General features: G+C 33.4%; 2 protein-coding genes across 6 annotated transcripts in view; one reads left to right on the top strand and one right to left on the bottom strand.

Moving 5' to 3' along the window:
* LOC145976856 (uncharacterized) overlaps positions 1 to 17,657 on the bottom strand; it is a 48,047-nt gene extending 30,390 nt beyond the window's left edge. For 3 of the 5 annotated variants that reach the window (XR_014440327.1, XM_083108308.1, XM_083108310.1), the window contains exons 1-3: positions 17,534 to 17,657; positions 16,530 to 16,840; positions 13,875 to 14,058 (exon numbers count right to left, since the gene is read on the bottom strand). Coding sequence is in view for 3 of the 5 variants with exons in the window: in XM_083108308.1 (XP_082964434.1) it covers positions 13,875 to 14,058; positions 16,530 to 16,541 (196 nt within the window). In the remaining 2 variants the exon portion in view is untranslated. Of the gene's footprint in view, positions 1 to 13,874; positions 14,059 to 15,644; positions 15,752 to 16,529; positions 16,841 to 17,533 lie in introns of those variants that run through there. The other 2 variants (XM_083108309.1, XR_014440328.1) reach the window with 2 other exon arrangements.
* Positions 1,251 to 3,037, top strand: LOC145976942 (mitochondrial pyruvate carrier 1-like). The gene is made up of 3 exons (XM_083108492.1): positions 1,251 to 1,475; positions 1,990 to 2,090; positions 2,781 to 3,037. The coding sequence occupies exons 1-3, from the start codon at positions 1,417 to 1,419 to the stop codon at positions 2,939 to 2,941; spliced, it is 321 nt and encodes a 106-aa protein (XP_082964618.1). The 5' UTR covers positions 1,251 to 1,416; the 3' UTR covers positions 2,942 to 3,037.
* Positions 17,658 to 19,509: the final 1,852 nt, after the last annotated feature.

The following is a 19,509-nucleotide window of genomic DNA, read 5'->3' as shown; positions in this document are numbered from 1 at the left end:
AAGAAAGACTGCTCCGAGACTGAAACGATCATGGTCGCTTATCGAACTTGAAATATCGTCAAGTCGAGGGTGCCGGGATCGCATCGACACACTGCTGGTCTTCGAGGGTCCCATAGTCCATCCCCTAGATCAATAATACCATTCCCGTGGCGACGCATGCGCTCCGCAGTATTTCTCGTTACAACCCCCATACGCGAGCTGGTTTCCACCCCCGTTGAGCCGCGTTCACGACGCTGCGTACCCCATGCAACATTCATAGCGCCATCAATATTATACGCGCGAAATAATAACTTGTGCATTTATTATGAGGGGGCTGGCTTTCCTTGCAAAGACCGATGCAAAAAAAAGAAATGCGCTCAGATCATGATAAATATGCGTGTAAACTGTTATGCAAATCGATCGACGAATGGTGAAGGGTCGTGAGAAAAGATGGATCGGTGTGTGCAATTTGTCCAGTGATCGATCAGTGAGAAAATTAGCTAAGCAATACGTAAATAAAGGATATTTTGTATTCAATTGATCAAGAAATTATCTATTTTCTATAATAAAATGTATAATATATTCATCTTTTATTTTTCTCATTTAATTCTTATTTATTATACAAATGTGCGTAAAACTTATGGAATTTTGTAAAAATTTGTAATGTGCATTATAGTATGCAGATTATCGAATGAATTATATATTTGAATATATGCATAAATTCTTATCTTTCTCAAAACAATATACCCTATACTTATATGATAATTGTTCATTATGTGTACATACATAATAATTGTTTGTCGTATGTATTGCAGATAAATGCTAGAAAATGAATAGATAAATGAATTGTATAAATAAATTGCATAGATAACAAAATTACATCTGGCGACGTTCATAAAAAGAGTAAAAGAACCGCAGGAGATTTCGATTAAAAATTTCAGTATCCTCACGATCCAAATGCCAGTTAATATAATGACTATAAATCGGATGAAAAGATCACGTGTCTTGGCTGTGTAAATCATACAAAGATACGTGTTAATTTGCGTTAGAGCAACTTGAAATAAAAATGAGAAAAATACAGACATTCTTGCTCGCTCTGGATAATTTACAATCTTGTCTCTTATCGCAAAAACGTCATTGTGCTTATCGTACGCCAGTTATAATGCTTACGAAACAGTGTGTTCGTACAAAAATCAATTTTAATTTTATCGCATTCCGTTATCGCAGCGATAACGGAAACAGCATAATTGCTCGGAAGTCAACTATGTTTTCGAGTATTGGCTTTACCGTCGTTTGATCTCGACGTTTTTCAGTTAGAACTGTCAGTATTAGAATCTCTTCGGTTACATATGAAGCAAATATAACCAATTTGCCACATGATTTTGTAGTGATTGTGATTAAGAATCTTGTTTGGAGGAAAATTGCTACTTTTTCACCATGTTTAAACGAATACCGAAATCTCTATTAACCAAAGAAACCAGGGATTATTTATTGAGGTAATGTTTACATTCGATATATATAATGAATCGACTTATATATAATTAAAATAAAAACATATATGATTAATATGTAGTGTTTCATTTTTATGAAAAATTCAATTTTTACTAACAATTTTTTTTTGGCAAGTTTAAAGTAAAATTTTTCTCAGTCTAGATATCGAGATTAATTGTCTACCAAATTGTTGTTTATAAAATTTTCTTTTTTCCAAAACTGTATAAATAAATTTTATTCACAGTACTTATAAATTATTATTAAAGCAAATATAAAAAAAATAATATTGTTCTGTTAATCATGATTTAATTATGTATTCATATTTCTCTCTTTCTCTTTTCCTCTTTTTCTTTCTGTTCGTAAAGAGAAGAGAAATAAATGCACTCTCTCTCTCTCTCTCTCTCTCTCTCTCTCTCTCTCTCTCTCTCTCTCTCTCTCTCTCTCTCTCTCTCCCCCTCTCTCTCGGTACTTTAAACCGTCATAAGAACGCAATTTATGGAAAATAAACTACTTTTTCAGCACTCATTTCTGGGGCCCGGTATTCAACTGGATGATACCCATAGCAACCATATCCGACACACGAAAGCATCCGAAAATCATTAGCGGCAAAATGACTGTGGGTGAGTTCGACCTAACTCTATTGGTGGACCTTTCGAAGAATTTGTTCTCCATCTCACATAATAATCATATATTGCGAGAGGGCGAGAGAATACGCGGCGAACAGTGAAAGGAGGGAGAGGGGCAAGGAAGGGATGACGAGAGGGCCCGAGAAGGGCCCATAAAATAATTGCTGCTCGAGCGCAGCAAATATCCGTTTATTTCTTAATGAGCGACACGCCGCGAATATCTGGGATGCATATCGACAAGAGCATAAAACGAGTTTGCAAATAAACTGTTACAGTGAATTATTGTAAGCTATATTTTTAATTGTTTAAATGTGTAATACTTGCTTTCCTCGCCCTCCATAGTTTTCTCTGATTGTGAGCGTGTTTTAGAATATATTCTCATACAAAAAAGAAGCTCTCAATTCCTATTCTTTTAATAATTAAATAATTAATTAATAATTAATTAATAATTAAATAATAATTAAATAATAAATTTTATAAATTATATATATACATATATATATATATATATATATATATATATATATATATATATATATATATAAAATATATATAGAATTATATTATATTTGATTTACATATATCATTTTTTTGCTTTATCTTGCAAGAGATAATAAATAGGGATTTTAATATTGATTGAACATATGTTTCTTATTTGATTTAATCTTTTTTCCAAATTTTCAGCTTTGACCTTGTATTCTTTAGTATTCATGCGATTTGCTTGGAAAGTAAATCCGCGAAATCTATTGCTGTTCGCGTGCCACATCACTAACACCGGAGCTCAATTTGCACAAGGTTACAGATTTGTCAATTACCACTATATTCAACAGGAAGAGCTTGATTAAAAGAAATGATGTAGATAATTACTAGCCCTGCAAAAAAAATGATCTACGCGATTACAAATGTAAAACGGTGAAATTAATAAAATTTGTCTCTTTATAGTTTGTAGATTTCAAAATAATCATAATTAAACGCGTACATGTATATAGTAAAATGACAATGATATGATGCTGATAGAGAGGCATCGCAACATTTTTATTTGAATAGGAAAAATTATATATAAATTTAGAACATGTTGAGGAAAATCTGATGCAACTATAGAAAACTCTCTGCACTTTTCTCATTTGTACTATGTTGTGTAAATTATATATGTATATGCGCAAATATATAAATAAAAAAAATATATATATGTATATATTTTTATTATATATATATGTATATATTTTTCCGTTATCACAGTATATTATCAACTAGTAACGCTCTGATACTCGTGGCAAACTTCATCGTTGCTCAACAGTTTTTATTTCAACAATTTAGATTAATGCAAACAATAGCATCGCTGCATTAGATTTAACCACGGCAATTATTAAAAAACGTAAGCGCGTAAGCGTGTAATATATTGTAATAATTGCTAATACATTATAGAAAGCCAGTTCGCTCGAGGGTCTGGCGTAATGTACCCTAGCAATGTTACACTGTTGCGTATATTCCGCTTATTAAGTTATTCCGTTATTATTCTTGTGGTAATTGTAGCTAACGCGGTGTTTACGATTCAGCGATTGCGTGCTACAAGGAGACCCAAGCATGCTTTAAGTTATGTATAACGTCGTGCTTTTTGTAAAATTATGTATCTTTTCTTGATCGTAACTGCAATGATAAGATTCTACGCAGTTTTTCTGAGACGAGATATTTGATATTTATGACCATCGTTTAAATATCGTAAATGGTACAATCTTTTATAGATCGTTCATATCGCTCCTTCTTTCCATTCATAGCATCTTTAATAAATTTGGAATCAATGCAGTTTTAATTTGACATACATCTTTCTTTCACATTATATTTTGTACCTTCGAAATATTTATTTTTTTATTTTATAATCACATAAATTCTCTTTCGAACAGGTAATTTTAGTAAATTTCTCAAAACCGCGTAAAAGAATCCGTCTTTTTTATATCTTTATATTCTTTAAGCTCTCTTTCCTTTCCTTTTTCTGCTTCATCTTTTTTCGTCCATCGTTACTCTTTCGATCGTATTCGAAGGGCATGAGTTTATTCGACTCGGCCCCAAATTCGGCAGTACGGACGAATATATAAGAAGAGCAATAATTTTCTGGGGTAGTCTTTCTCTCTCTCTCTCTCTCTCTCTCTCTCTCTCTCTCTCTCTTATGTGCGATACTACAGGGGCGCGGGGCATGGCATGGCCGGCACTCGATCGTGCTGGGGTCATTTTATGGGATCTGGCACGGATCAGACGCACGAATCTATCCTCCGGTATATTCCAGTTTTTCCGAATGCTAAGCCGCGCCGTCTTACTTCTCCCGATATGTTTTTCCTTCGTCTCTTTCTCTCTCTTTTCGTATCTCTAGTCCTGTTCAGGGATATAAAATCCACCCCCCGACTAGCTGAATAAATATATATGGCCTTATTAGCCCTGTTTGGCGTCGATCAAGCGGCACGCCCTGCCGGCGCTTCTTTATCGCTTGCATGATGAAAATATTTCGGATGACGTCATGCGACAATTTCTCTACAGCTCATTATAATTAACGAGTCATTAAAATATTAATTTCTATCGACAGTTTACTTCTTTAGAAAAGTCGATAAAATTATAATTTAAGTTTAAATATTTAATTATTATTAATTAATATTTAATAAATATTTAATTAATATCAATATTTATGAATGTGTTATGTTTCATATAACATTTAGTCCTAAAATATCTTAATTTTCATTAACTATGTATCGCGGAATCGAGCGGAATCTTCTTACGAGCCATTCTTGATAAGATAAATCTAATGTTTTCCATTCATGTTCTTCAGTCCTGCAGGTTTTGTCAAGCCCGCGCGGAAACAATCGCAGAATCGGACGTAGAGAGGAAGAGGAGACGTAGAGGAGACGAGGAGCGACAGGGTGAGTCCTGCGGGACTGATTTCACAAACAAATGCCGCCGATTGAATCCTGGCATGTTGCAAGATGGATCGTTCTCTTTGAATCACAGATTACCGGCCTTCTCTGTCTTCTATCTCGCTTTGCGTCGTATCATTCCTTCGTACGTCGTTCTCTCCTCCGTTTCGTCCTTCCCGCTGGTCATCTCGTCACTTCGTCCTTCGCGGAGGCGCCTCCACCTCCGTGATCGGTTCCCTTCCAGCAGGCAGCTCGGCAATTTGCCACATGCCTACGCAGCTGTGACCCTCTCTCTCTTTCGTTACTATCTCAAATCTTGCGTCAACTACAATCGAATTGGGTGGAATCGCAAAATGTGGCGGTATCAACAGATTACAAAAGACATTCGTATCGATCAGAGTCGATATGTTTAAAAAAATTAAACTTAATGTGACTAATGATATATATGATATTGATATATCTGCATTATCAAATACATTATTTATACACATATAGTAATTGAAATAGATAATTGCGAATAATTTGCAAATAATATTATCGATCGTTTACGGACATTCGATGTAACTGATTAAATAATAAGCGAATTATTGAATATGGCTATTATAAATAATAGCGAGTAGAAAGACGCATTGGAAAGACAAATGGAGCATTACTAATTCGATCGAAATCGTGCAAAAGACTTCGGGAACATCGAGCACAATCGAAGAACGTTTCCGCTGGTTTTCGGTTCAAAATAATTCGATGAAGAGGAAAAGAGCGCTGCCGCAAGCGAAATGAACTGTAAAGCGGAATGCTCAGATTGTAGAGTTGTCTTCGCCGAGTTGCATGAACTGCGATCGACGAGAAAAAAAAGAGGAAAAGAGCGAGAGAGAATCGAGGGGAACGACCCTCGTCTCTTCGAGACTTTTCGACGCTTTCTAGGACGATCTTTAAATTAAGTGCGTCAGCTTATGACGCCCATGTAAAATCCTGCAGGGTGGATTTTCGACTCGCGTGCACTAGTCGAGAGGAAGGACTTCTGAAATGCGTGGCGAATGCGCGTTGCCGGCGGGGACCCCGAGGGTGAAATGAATCAAGCCCACCCTCACCATGCAGGACATACATTAGGCTGACACTGGACTTACCATTCGGAATGCTGACGATTTCTTATGTCAGGGGACGGAAAAGAATAAAAGTAGAAAATTGAAGAAATATTTCGTAAGTACGAGCGGAAAGGGTTCTTTTTTATGATGCTTATCATAATTGTTTCAATATTTCTAATTTTCAATATTGTTAATTTTAATATACATTTTAAATATATGAATACGATGTTTCATGAATTTAACAGAGGAAATGACTTTTTCTTTAAAGAGAAATTTCAGTCTTGAATTTACTATATAATTTTACAATAAATATTATTTCAAAATTGGTTAGCTTTGGTCGAAAAACTTAATGGGATCTACGATTCTTCTAAAACTATTGAGTCATCTAAGTGAAATGCTATTTTATATCAGTCACTATCAAAATAATGAAAAATGTATACTTCTAGATCTGTCGAATACGACTATAAAAAAGATGGAAAACATTCTGCACCAACGAGATGTACAAATTCCTGGTGGATTCATAAAAATGTACTTTAGGCACCCCTGTAAAAATAAGGAGAGTCAGGACGCGACCATAAGCGCGCCATAAGAGCGTAAGAGCGTACTATGTTAAAAAATCATGAGGGTATCATTTTGCTCATCTCATCCCCCTGAAATTACATAAATTCGATAATTTTCTTTCCCGAAAGGTATCATAATTTATCAAGTTGTGTAAATAATTTCAAATGGTATACGCATCGTCTCTTTTTTGAATTTATACAAATACATATATTGTATATAATCCCCGAATAATTTGACAGAAAATTTCGCAAGTAATTTCGGAAAATAGGAACGAATGCTTGTCCATTTCCCGCGAATGTGTTCACAACGAATAAGAGACTAAGATTCACGGCGAACGTAAGAGTGCGAAAGGTTATGGGGTTGGACTGACTGGTCGGCGTACTACGGCGGGATGTTTTCGTTCAAGGGGGAGGGAATGGGCCAACGTAGATGGCAACATAATCCCCGATCGAGGAGCCTGGCACATGGGAACATGGGGGACATCTTATCTTCATATTACACACCCGTCGTGGTTCTCAACCTGAATTGCCAGCAATGTGTTTTCGAAGCTTGCAAATATCCTAAAGCTGATAGATAAAAATGCAAATATCCTAGAGCTGATAGATAAAAATTATCTCGATCAATAATATAGTAGAATACAATTATTTTCAAATTATAATTACTTTGCGTCGTTAATAAAAAAAAGTTTATTCCTAAGAGGTCATTGAAAATAGTTTCACGGAAAAAAAAAATTCTATTTTGGTGCGAAAATTCTGCGAAGATTTTCATTTCATATATTCTCATTCTGCAAGTAAAGTGCATTCCTTGCAGTTTCTCTGTTATATCATCTGGTACATTCTGTCACGCGAAATCGATATCTCACGAGATTAATAAATGTCGCATCGGCTCTGGAATTGAATCGATCGATGTCGTATAACATGCTCTTGGATCGCGTTACCTTAAAAGTTTCGCAGAGAGCAGTAAACAACTTTTGCTTCACACTGGGCGAGAATCACGCGTGTTACCGCGCGGAAGATCCGGAAGTAGATGGACGTGCGTGCACGTACACACGCGGATACATCTACAGACTCGCATATAGAACGATTTCAGCGACTGTGAGGATGGTTTATGACCCGTAACCTTTCTATACCCCTTCGCACCCCCCCCCCCTCTTCCGTCGCGGATCTCTTCTATTCCGAGCAACGTGACTCCATCCCCCTGTAAATTCGATCCAATATATTAGGGTTAGCTTCGGCGAGAAGAAGCTATCGACGCCGACCTACCGAATCGCCGTCTGTGCCATTTCTGTCCGCCGAATTTTCGGATTCGCTCTATAATTTGGATTCTAATAATTGATGGAAAAACTAACAGAGAAGGTAGTTAGCCTTGGAAGAAACATGCATCGCGAAAAACGATTGCATTCTTCGAATAAAACATGAGATATTTCATACATTGCTGAAGAAACATACATTATAATTCTATAAAAATCAAGTTACTTCTAGACTTTGAGATATAATGAACTATTTATATGTCTAATATATTTTAACATATTAAAAAATAACATATGTATATTATTTAATATTAATAAAATATAATAATATTATTAATAAAAATATAATAAAATATAATAATTGTAACTTTATATATAATATATATTTCATAATAATAATTTTTTATAAAAATGTAATGTATGTATGTATATATGTATATATGTACTCGTGTATATAATAATGATTTTTATTTTTATGAACTTATAAACTTGCGATTTATTATTTAAAGAAATAAAAGTGCGAATTCTCCAAGATTCATTTCTAACACTTAGAATTATAATCGGCTTTATACTACTGACGAGAATCGCGATAACGCATGACTTTTTTTCCCTTCGATTTCCATTTCCCTTGATATGCAGCACTTCAATATTCTACTCTCCGACTGGCCACTACAAGGGATTTCGATACGTTCCGCTAGACGCTGGGGTTGGCAACTTTGAAGGATATTTTTTATTCATGTGACGTGTTTGAGGGCGCGGAAAAACACATTCTCCCGATCCAAGCTAGGATCGAACCAGGGGAATCGTACTTCCACGTCTCTCGGCTAGGATCTTCAATTTTAAAATTCTCCCCGAGCCGAGTCTACGCTCTCTCTCTCGTCCCTTTCGATCAAGATGAACGAGCGATCGTAAAGTAATTCGGTTGAAGTGCAGAAGCTGGACAGCTTTGATTCTGACAAACTTTAATGTATACGTGTAGTAGTTTCTCTTTTACCTAGTTATTACAGTTTGAATAATAATAAATTTACATATCTGATTATTATAATTTTATTTATGTTTTATCTATCTAATAAGTAGATCAATTATAACTGAGTATTTTATTAGCATGTTTTAAGCGAAAACGATATGGAAAAAATAATTGTGAATATTTCCATTTGCTAAAATTTTAGATCGTACAATAAAAAGCTTAGAAAATCATGAAATAAAAATGAAAAAAAATATATGCTTAGATTTAAGGCAGAACATATCAGTGTACCGTGTCTCTCCTACGCGGCTGCACGACAAAACGGCGTTCAAAAAAAGCTCTTTTGCTAATTGGTCGCTCAAAACCAAAGGACGCGGGGAGATTCCCGGGGAACTTGCGAGACGCAGCTCGTCCCATGGGATATCAAGGAAATTCTACGGATCGGAAGCTTTTCAAATATTTAGCAGCAATATCCAATTTCGCCTTCTGTATCCCTACAATTCCTCATAGTTGATTTGCCGAGGTCGCTGTTCGACTAAAAGCCATTTTCGATCGATCGCGAGGTACATCTTTAATTAGAAAGCTACAAAAGTCTCGTATAATAAAACATTGCACAATAATAATAACGTTAATCGCACTACGATCGATAGATGACGAGTTTACTCTTCGTTTCTATTAATATTTTTTATTAAAACAATATAAATAGCAATAATATCATATATATCTATGTAATTAGAAACTTCTAAATATTAAAGAAACTTAGATAGCTGTATAAGCTATAAGGCTCGCGCGAATTGAAGATAGCTTTCAAGAATTCTTGATTCATATAATAGATTTTTTTTTCACCCTCTCTTTCAATCAAAGCCCGTCAACATAATCAAGAAAGTTAAGACGAGATACACGCGCGAAAAACACTTTGGTTGTTGGTTCGCTAACAGATAATTCCAGAAAATGTGCTAGAAAATTGCGGATATCAGCGACACATAGTGGCTCGTCAATTTGGAAATGACAAGGCGGTCGGTCGCGCGGACACCGCCAAATGGAACTTCTAAATGGGTAAGATATAAGAGTTAACACTCGAGCGAAAGGAGGAATTAGGTGTCTGATGTATGAGCTACCGTCATCTATCCATTCGCTTCCGATGAAGCATGCGTCCTGTAAATGATGGTGACATTCTCTTCGCGTCGTTCCTTCGGAAACATGATAAATTCGATAGAGATGTGTCGTAAAAATAAAAATTACCTTCGCTAAATTGTCAAAGATTTAATATGCGAAGAAAAACTGCATTGAAAAACTTTTCATTTCTTCTTACAAATTATTGAATTATATTCTCATCCTATTTTATCGACATGTCTTTGTCGCGAATCTAAAAATCTCTAAGAATTGATATCATCGACAAAACCGCGGGATCGATAAACTGCACGGTTAGGGGAGCGGCTCTTTCGCGCAAAGTTTGCAGATTTGATCTTCGCGACATCGACACGAGCAAACGCACGAGTCAGAGAAGTAGAGGCGGATGGCAGGGTGATGCATGTACCGTGTACACCAAGAGGCGAAGGGATGGCACGGAGAACGTGATCCTGTGACTGATCCATGAAAGCGTGAAAGGGTTTCCCACTCCTTTTTCCACCCCTTTATCCACCCCTTTATCCACTCTACGAGAACACGAGGGTGTCGCGAGGTGACGATCAATCACTCCGTGCCACAGCACCGACGCACACCTCCCTTTCCATCCAACTGACATCGCCCTTCCACCCTCAACCCCCGCCGCCCACTTCACTCGGGTCAGGATATTCACGTAAAGAATTTTCACCGATAGAGCCGAAACGATACGGAATCTTCTTCAACTAAATCTTCTTAAACTAAATGCATTTTTCACGCAATCTGTATCTACATTTTCCGCGCGTAGTCTATCATTACTTGAATGTTTGATTCGCGAAAATATCCGCTATTATTACATCAATAGTACTTTTATCCATTGGAACATGTTCAGATGCTATGTATAAAAATTAAATTTTTAAGGCAATTCCTTTGTCTTTTATCGCAAACGATGTGTTAATTATTTTTGTCAGAATTCGCTGAACATGCTCGAAAATATATGCTTGCAATATATATTTTCTTCAGATATTAGCAAGATATCGGCGTGAATGAAAGGAAGAAAAAAGGAGAAGGAAGGAAGAAAAGAAGGAAGGAAGAAAGGAAAGAAAAAGGAAGAACAGGCGGACGTTAAGGAAGAGAAAAAGAGCGATTAAGGATCGTAGGGAAGTGGGCATGCACTGGAAATCGTAGGTCAAGATATCCAATGGTGCTTTTACGGGCCGTGTCCGCGTGTCGGGAGATACTAAAACTAATGTATTCATGAGATAATTATTTCTTGCATTCATTATGGGGCTGTAAAGTTTTTACTGGCCCCTGGTCGAGCCGGTAAGCGCGAAGCACCCTTACAAAGTTAGAGATTCGTTCTCTCGATCTCGCTCTCCTTTTTCTATTTCATTCGAATCCATTTACGACATATTTTAAGGACAGTTCTTAGCCCCTGATCGCGCACGATAACCGAAACTCGAACAACTTAGCGATATCTAAAATGTTAAAAGCATTCTTCAATGATGTTTGATGGCCCGACCAATATTCTATTGCAATATTGCGCTGCGGAAGGAATACGAGATGCTTCGCATTTTATTTACATCGTTGAAGGACTAAATGATTAAATAACAATATTAAAGAAAGTTTCATCACTGATAAAATCTCATTTTAAATGATGCATTCTTCTTTTGTCATCTTCTTTTAAATGTTGCATTTAAAAGAAAAAGTAATATTGAAAAATACTTTCGGTCATCATCATATATAAAGCTATGTATCAATGATAATTTTGCTTCAGACATAATTTATATATAACAATCTTTCTTGATTTTTAATTATATATATTATGTAGAACGTTTGCATAATTAAATTTTGAGGTATACACTCTCTATTAAATTTATATTGTTATAAGAATTTGTATGAATTTTAATTTTGTTTATATATATCGCATCTATATTGTATAAAATCTAAAACCAAACAGCCTGTACAATAAAACGTTTCTTGCACGCGGATGATAAAATCGTTCCCCCTTTTAAAACGAGAAGGTATCAATGCCGCACGAAGATTAATGATTAATTGAAAGCGCAGAAATATCGACGACGGTGCAACTGCTCGAGGAGCCTTATTCACCTTTGTACATCCGCCAATTATATCTCTTCAATTACAGTCACTTCCGCACAACATCGTTTTAAATATTAAATGATAAAGGAATGCTCGTTAAAAATTTTTTCATCCGGCCGTTTTTTCTTTCCTGCTTCAAATATGCAAATCGCGGTTTAATGACCAATCAGAGAACTCAGTTGGAAATTGCGCTGTGCTGCGATGTCTACTTCATTAAGCGTCTTTACAGCTCTGAAACCGCCCTCTCTCTCTTTATCCCCCGGCTTCATTACTATTAAATAGACATCACAATCCTCTTATGCAATTCCGATATGCTATTTGATATCGATATCTACCGAACGTAATTATCGTATCCTTTCGATGATATTATATTATGATAAAGTATTACAGATATATAAGTATTTGAATTTTATATAATTTTATATAATTAAAAAATAGGAGCTAATATATACATTTGTGATTTTTGCAAATCTAAATTTTATCTTTGAAAACAAAGACAGTAAATTGTTTATTAGTAACAAGAGCAAGTTTTTTAGCCGAATTGAAATAAAAAATCGAACAACACAAAAAATTTTAAAAAATCTAACAGATATATCTAACAGATATTGTAACTTTGTAGATACTCTTCAGATGTCCTTTGAGCATCTTTTCCGCATTGTAGAATCTCCGAAGAAAATCGCTTAAAGATTTTCGATTTAACCGATGTCTTATTAAACTCCTACAACGCAATCGAGCATTCTTCGTATTGATACTCTTTTAGTATTACAAAACCGAAAAACACAGTGAAAGAAGATGTAAGTCGGATGATAGAAGGGGCTGTGTCCCAGAAGGACAGAGGCGCCGATGGAATATCAACAACTTCGCCGAGAATCCTGAACAAAGGACGTTATTCTTTCCTGTATACTGCTCCGAATGGGAAAGATACATCAACCTCTCTGTCATATAAAAATGTGTTTATGCGTTGCACACGGAGATGGAAAACATGATTTCGTACAGTTTTTCATGTCCCGCGGCGTTGATAAAACTTAAAAATATGCCAATGTCTATAAAATAAGAGAAGAAAAAGCAAAAAAGAAAAGAGGAAAAGAGAGACAAAAAATAAAAAAATTTTTTGAATTTTCTATTTTCCTTTAATCATTAGAAAAATTCTATCAATTTTTGTATATTATATTATTTCTCTTTTCGATTTTCATGACGAGAGAGAGATATATTCATTTTAATATGTTTTTTCAATATCTTTCTTGTATCATGTAAAAGTGCACATGTGAACGAACGGTATTTGTGAAAAACTTCTCGCGTAAGAAACGACAAAATCGAGCGACCCTTAAAAGATCGAGATTTAAGAATCGACATAAAGAAAAACGAAAATCTTCGATATGTGCAAGGGAGAAGACAGAGCTAATATACGAAGGTGGAGTACCGGAGGAAGAATGGAGTTGACGGTGCGAAAATCATGAAGACCGGAACCGGAAATGAAGCTCATCGTTATACACTACCCTGACATCAATGGAAGAAGTGTCTGACCAGGACCGACGATCGCTTACGATCAATGTACGAACAATGCAGCTTCCGCGACGATTTTTTTCTAATGATAATTTATACTTGTTTAACATCTAATTTTACATAACGAAAAAACAATGAAGAGAGAACGACTTGTTTTAAAGTTCGATATATGATCAATTTTATACAAACGATGCATGATTGCATGTAAAATAAAATTGGGCGCTTTATGATCACTTTTTTATTCAAATTTCTGAAAGATGTATAGAAAATATTGCCGCTGATCTATCTTAATATACACTTTTCTTAAATGTTACTTACCGGGGATGTGGGGAGGAATGAAGAGATCGGATTTTTCCGACGACGGGAAGCGCGTTAAGCGGAAGAACGATCGATGGCGAGGGCGCAAACGTCGAGGCACGAGAGCATTTTCGCACGTGTTCGCAGGCCTGTCTGTGCGATTCTCGTAATCCCGCGCGGCCCGCACTCGAGCTCTCGTTTCTCCCTGTAAAAAGGAAAGCGGAATTGAAATCGGCTTTCCGAAATTGCGCGCCGTTCCGTAAGCATCCCCAGGGAGGGAAATGCAAACACGCCCTCATCGAAAGTGCGGTCCATCAGGAAGAGGGAGATGACAAAAGCGCAAAATTCGGAGCTGAAAGAAAGAGAAAGAGAGATGTCCGTGTCATCGTTCTCAGGATTCCAGGCCCTCGTAGCTAAATCCAAAATAAATCCAAGAGAAGCATCGGGAGCTTTAAGTTCCGACAAACGAGCCGTTTGCACACGATTGGTGAAATACGGGGAAAAATGATTTCTTTGAGAGATCGAAGGGAAAGAATTAGTTATATAAAACATTACACAAGACAAGATTTAAAGAATTAGTGGTAAGTAGTTCAGTATAGTTTCTACAGTATAGTGCAACATTAAATATGAATAAATAAATAACAAACATATAATAACGTATTAAAAACAATAGCATTTTTTATAGTAGTTCAGTATAGTTTCTACAGTATAGTGCAACATTAAATATGAATAAATAAATAACAAACATATAATAACGTATTAAAAACAATAGCATTTTTTATCTAATATTGTGTGTACATTATTATTTATTATTTTACTGAAAATTTTCGTTTTTTTATTATGAGATAAAATGGACAATGAGATTAAGATATTTGAAATTATCATAAAAATATTAAAATCTAAGTTATAAAAAACGTAAAATATACGATAACAATTTGATTACTTTGAATACACAAATATGTTATATATCGTTAATATTTTACGAACCTGTTCACCACAATTAACGCACACACGACACATCTTGGACTCTTCTTTTACACAATATAAAATTATACTTTGTATTATATACTGTCCTTAGAAAATAGAAAACACTAGTATGGACACTATAAAGTTAGTCGCGTCATCTGTTGTAATAATGACATACTATAATTACAGCTGCTGCGATAAATGTGTTGTAGGAAATCAACTTTAGCGCCATCATACGAATATCATTCGAATTTCTTCATTTACACGTATTTTAAAAATTAATTGTTCAAATAAAAATGAACGAAAATACACCATATTTATTTTTATTACAAAAATACACCTTTTAATAATAAAATTTTAAAATTAATTTTATACTGAAATATTTCTAGAAGAATTTGATAAAAATTTAGTTTATATAATGTAGTAGATACAACTATTAAAAAAAAGTAAAAATTGCAACAAGGAATATTATTATATTTCTATTTAATATCCAAATAAAAATAAAACAATATTATATGCATTTATATCGTATCATGAAATAAACTTAATAGTTTTGTTTCTGCCATAATTAATATATTTATTTATAAAATTTGATTTTTTAAACATATATTTAATATTCTTTAAAAAGATAGCTTAAAATAAATTAACTCACCTTGTGATCGTATACACTTTAAAATGTGTATATATACATAAATAATACTATATTTCACAAAAATTAAAGTATAATATATTCAGTTTATATTGTAAAAAAATCAACTAAAGTAAAATAACAAAATCAATAATAGAAAATTGAAAAACATTTGTTTAACCGATTGAAAGACTAGTCACAGTATACATTCTTTCACTCTTGAGTTCCACTATAAAACTGACTATCCTTTTTCCTGAGTCTTGTATGGAAAACACTAGGGAATGTAAGCTCCACCCATTTCTCACTTCCACAAAAATGAAAAGATACGATTTTTTATATGTACATGTTATATCTAATTTAATTCATTATAAAAATAGTTTTAGAAGTTTTGTCATTCCATTAATTTGCTTAAATTATATATTATTTTTATTGAAATAATATTTCTTATTTAGATATGAAAAATTATTTATATAAAATATTTTAAATTATAATTCATTTTTAATAACACTTTTGCTGTGTAACATTAAAACTCCAATACACATTTTTTTGGGGGGAGTTGAACAATGAAAAGGGTGAGTCTTTTTTTTATCTAGAGAATGAAAAGGGGTAAAGGGTTGTAAGAATAGAAAGGGATAAAATTTCTTTTCAAATTATTGGTATCTATTATTGTGCTTATTCCAATATCAACTCAATAGAGAGAGCAATTAATAATTTTATTATATATTTATATTGTAATTTTAATAGATATAGCAATAATATTTAATAATGTTTGTCAAAATATATCTAAGAATATCCAATTTATAAAAGTAAAACAGAAATCTTTACTGAAATATGTAAACCATATAGGCATTTTCAGTTAAATATTTAATTATACGGATTATGATATAAACATATAAATTTTCTACTTTTAAACAACTAAAAGTAGTTTATAAAAATTACATGAATATAAGTACATGTAATATAAATGACTATAAGTATATATAAATAGTAAAATGCAACCAAATATTGCTTCTTCAGTACTTTATAAATTGTAAATATATATCAGATTATTTTTGATAATATAGTACACTTGGAATACATACATTCAAAACCATCACTGATTGAAATAATTCTGACACCCTAATAACTGTTTGTTAGGGAGCACACTGCCAAGCAAATTCAACGACAGCCTGTGGCAAACTGAGCTTCCTTTTCCATGCAGAGTAGTAGCCTGCGTGGTAGATTCAATACGATCCTGTCCAATCAGAGGCAGCTCTCAACCAACCCCCAGGAGTTTATCCTCCGCAAAGAACGTTGGAGAGGGATAGCAAGCAGCAGTCTCTGGAACACGGAGCATGCTCTGACGGAGCAGTCTAAATCCCATGACCCATGCGTAGTACCCTATCAATTTTGACTAAAAAAAGGAGAAAAAATTGACCAATTTGATCTTATACAGCAAAGATTAATAACTGCCTTGTTAATAATTAATTTATTAATATTACTGATGAGTTTTAACTTCTTTAATATAAAAATACTTATATATCATATATGTATACCTTATTTAAATAGGAAATACAAAGATTTTTATGTATATATGTCACAAACTATTCAAGATTTTAGTCAATACTTTTGCTGCTGCAACACCCTTTTTTAGCAGCTACCCTTTTTTATGGGGGAAAGGGGTGACTATACCCCTTTCAAAGGGGTTAAAATATAAAAGAGGGGACTGTGTGTGGCATCAGAAAAATCTCTTGCTACAACAAGGGATTAAATACCAAACTGAAAAAGGGCAATCAGATATATGCCACACTCACCAAGTTTTTTTTTATAATTGTACAATTTTGACACATTTATTTTATTTCCAAGTTTTGAAAAACCATTTATTATATTTTATTATTAAAATTGTAGTTTCATTTAAAGCACAGTGATTTGTATCATGACCAATTAATATATAATTAATGATACATTTAATTATGATTATTTAAATTGTTAAAACTATAAAAAGAAATTTGTATACTTTCTTGTCAATTTCTGTAACTTAACAGAATAAATGATTTCCCATTTCATAAAGTATCAAATAAGAACGAAACAAATGTATTAGTCTTACTCTTGAGAAATGTAATTTGTATTTTTTCTTGACAAAATGTGTTTGATATGTTTACCACTGCTGAGAAAAGAGATCTTTTTATCATACACTTGTAGGTTAGAATCGATTAACTTTACCTACAGAGTTTAGGAGAAAGACTTGTGATACAAGTTCGTCCTCTGTGGACATTAAAAACGTGGACATGAACTACAAAGCCAATGTCCACGAACGTTCTCAGAGGGTAACATATATGTCGGAGATAAGACTGAGGCCGGTATTCATAGTCCGTTCTTATATTTAAGATCGTCTTAAGAACCCATTCAACCAATCAAATAGCTGCAATGCGGTCATTGATTGGTTGAATGGGTTCTTAAGACGATCTTAAATATAAGAACGGACTATGAATACCGGCCTGAGAGATGTCATGATCTGTTTTTAGGTGATCCCTGAAAGCGATACTCCCTCTATGGACATTGAAAACGTGGACATGAACTACAAAGCCAATGTCCATGAATGTTCTCAGAGGGTAATATAATGTGCACAATTTCTGGTTTTGTTCCGTGCTATGTGCACGAAATGCCGGTAGCACCAGAGTATAACAATCATTATTTTGAAAATAATATATAAATATGATAAATAATAATTTTTATAAAAATAATTTTTATAAATTACTTACCTATATGTGTATGTATGTGTGCTCATACGTTGTCCAAATGATTTTAAATATAAGAATAGACTATTTAAATATCGGCGTATATTACCGCCGGCATAGCTCTCAGGTTCATGAGAGTACTGAAACCTCCTCACCTGGCAAATGCCTTCGTTAAGGCGGAGATACAGAGAAGCAAAATTGAGGAGGAAAAATTTTTTTATTTTTTTTTATTTTTTTTAATAGAGTTTTTAAACAGAGAATATATAATACATATAAAAAATATATATTACATAATTATAATATATACAACATAAATTATAATCAATTTGCAATTACATAAAAAACACATTACAAAATATTAAATTATGTAATATAAAAATAATTACATTACAAATATATATATATTACAAAATTTAATGCAGAATATATAAAATATAATGCATTAGAAATATGTATTACAAAATATAATACAAATTTAATATAAACTATAATTTTAAACTTAATACAAAATAAAATTTATTACACGAAAGTGTCCAAAGTATATGTATAATATAAAATTTATTAAAAATTTTTACATTGACCAGACAAGACTGATTAGTGATGATTAATTACGCGATATTTATTATTAATAATCGACATAGAATAATAGAATTTAATTAGTTTTATATAAATAACGTATAAACGTAAATAATCATGATCAAAAGAGTCATTAATAAAATTATTGATCATTTCTTTGATTGTAGAACAAAGTATTTGCATTATTGATGCATTTCGTGCAGACCATGAAAAGAAATATTTAAAACGTGTAAAGATAGAACAAGCTTTGATGTAAATCAAAGATTAAATTACAAAATAAATTGCGATTTAAAATTCGCGAGAAAACGCGACGAATAAATAAATCGACAATAATCGAATATTCAATTGCGAGATATGCATAATTTTTATAATATAATAATCGAATCAATAGACACGCATGAGATATAATTATTATTACACAAATGTTGACAGACGAAGATATTTTAGCAAACATTTGTGATCCGTATTGTTTATGAACATAAAATTCACTGTCCGATTTATTTGCGATTAATATATACGCGACTTTATACGAATTTCACGATTGAGAATAAAATACATATCCTATTTCGCGCATGATTAGTTGAATAAGAAGAAATGAGCTCTATAAGCTTTAAAATATAATTAAAAATCGCGTTGTGGCCACGTTTAATAGAAAATAACGGAACGAATGATTTTCATTAATACAGTTATCGATCGTCTTTTAAATTATAGAAGAAAATATTTGCACTACCAGCATTTTGCACGAACTACTAAAAACAATATTCAAAGA

The sequence above is a fragment of the Camponotus vicinus genome, unplaced genomic scaffold (genome assembly GCF_025532165.1).
Source record: "Camponotus vicinus isolate PSW18456_S1 unplaced genomic scaffold, iyCamVici1.0 SCAF_9, whole genome shotgun sequence".
NCBI lineage: Eukaryota > Metazoa > Arthropoda > Insecta > Hymenoptera > Formicidae > Camponotus > Camponotus vicinus.
This window is presented reverse-complemented; position numbering and strand designations above follow the sequence as displayed.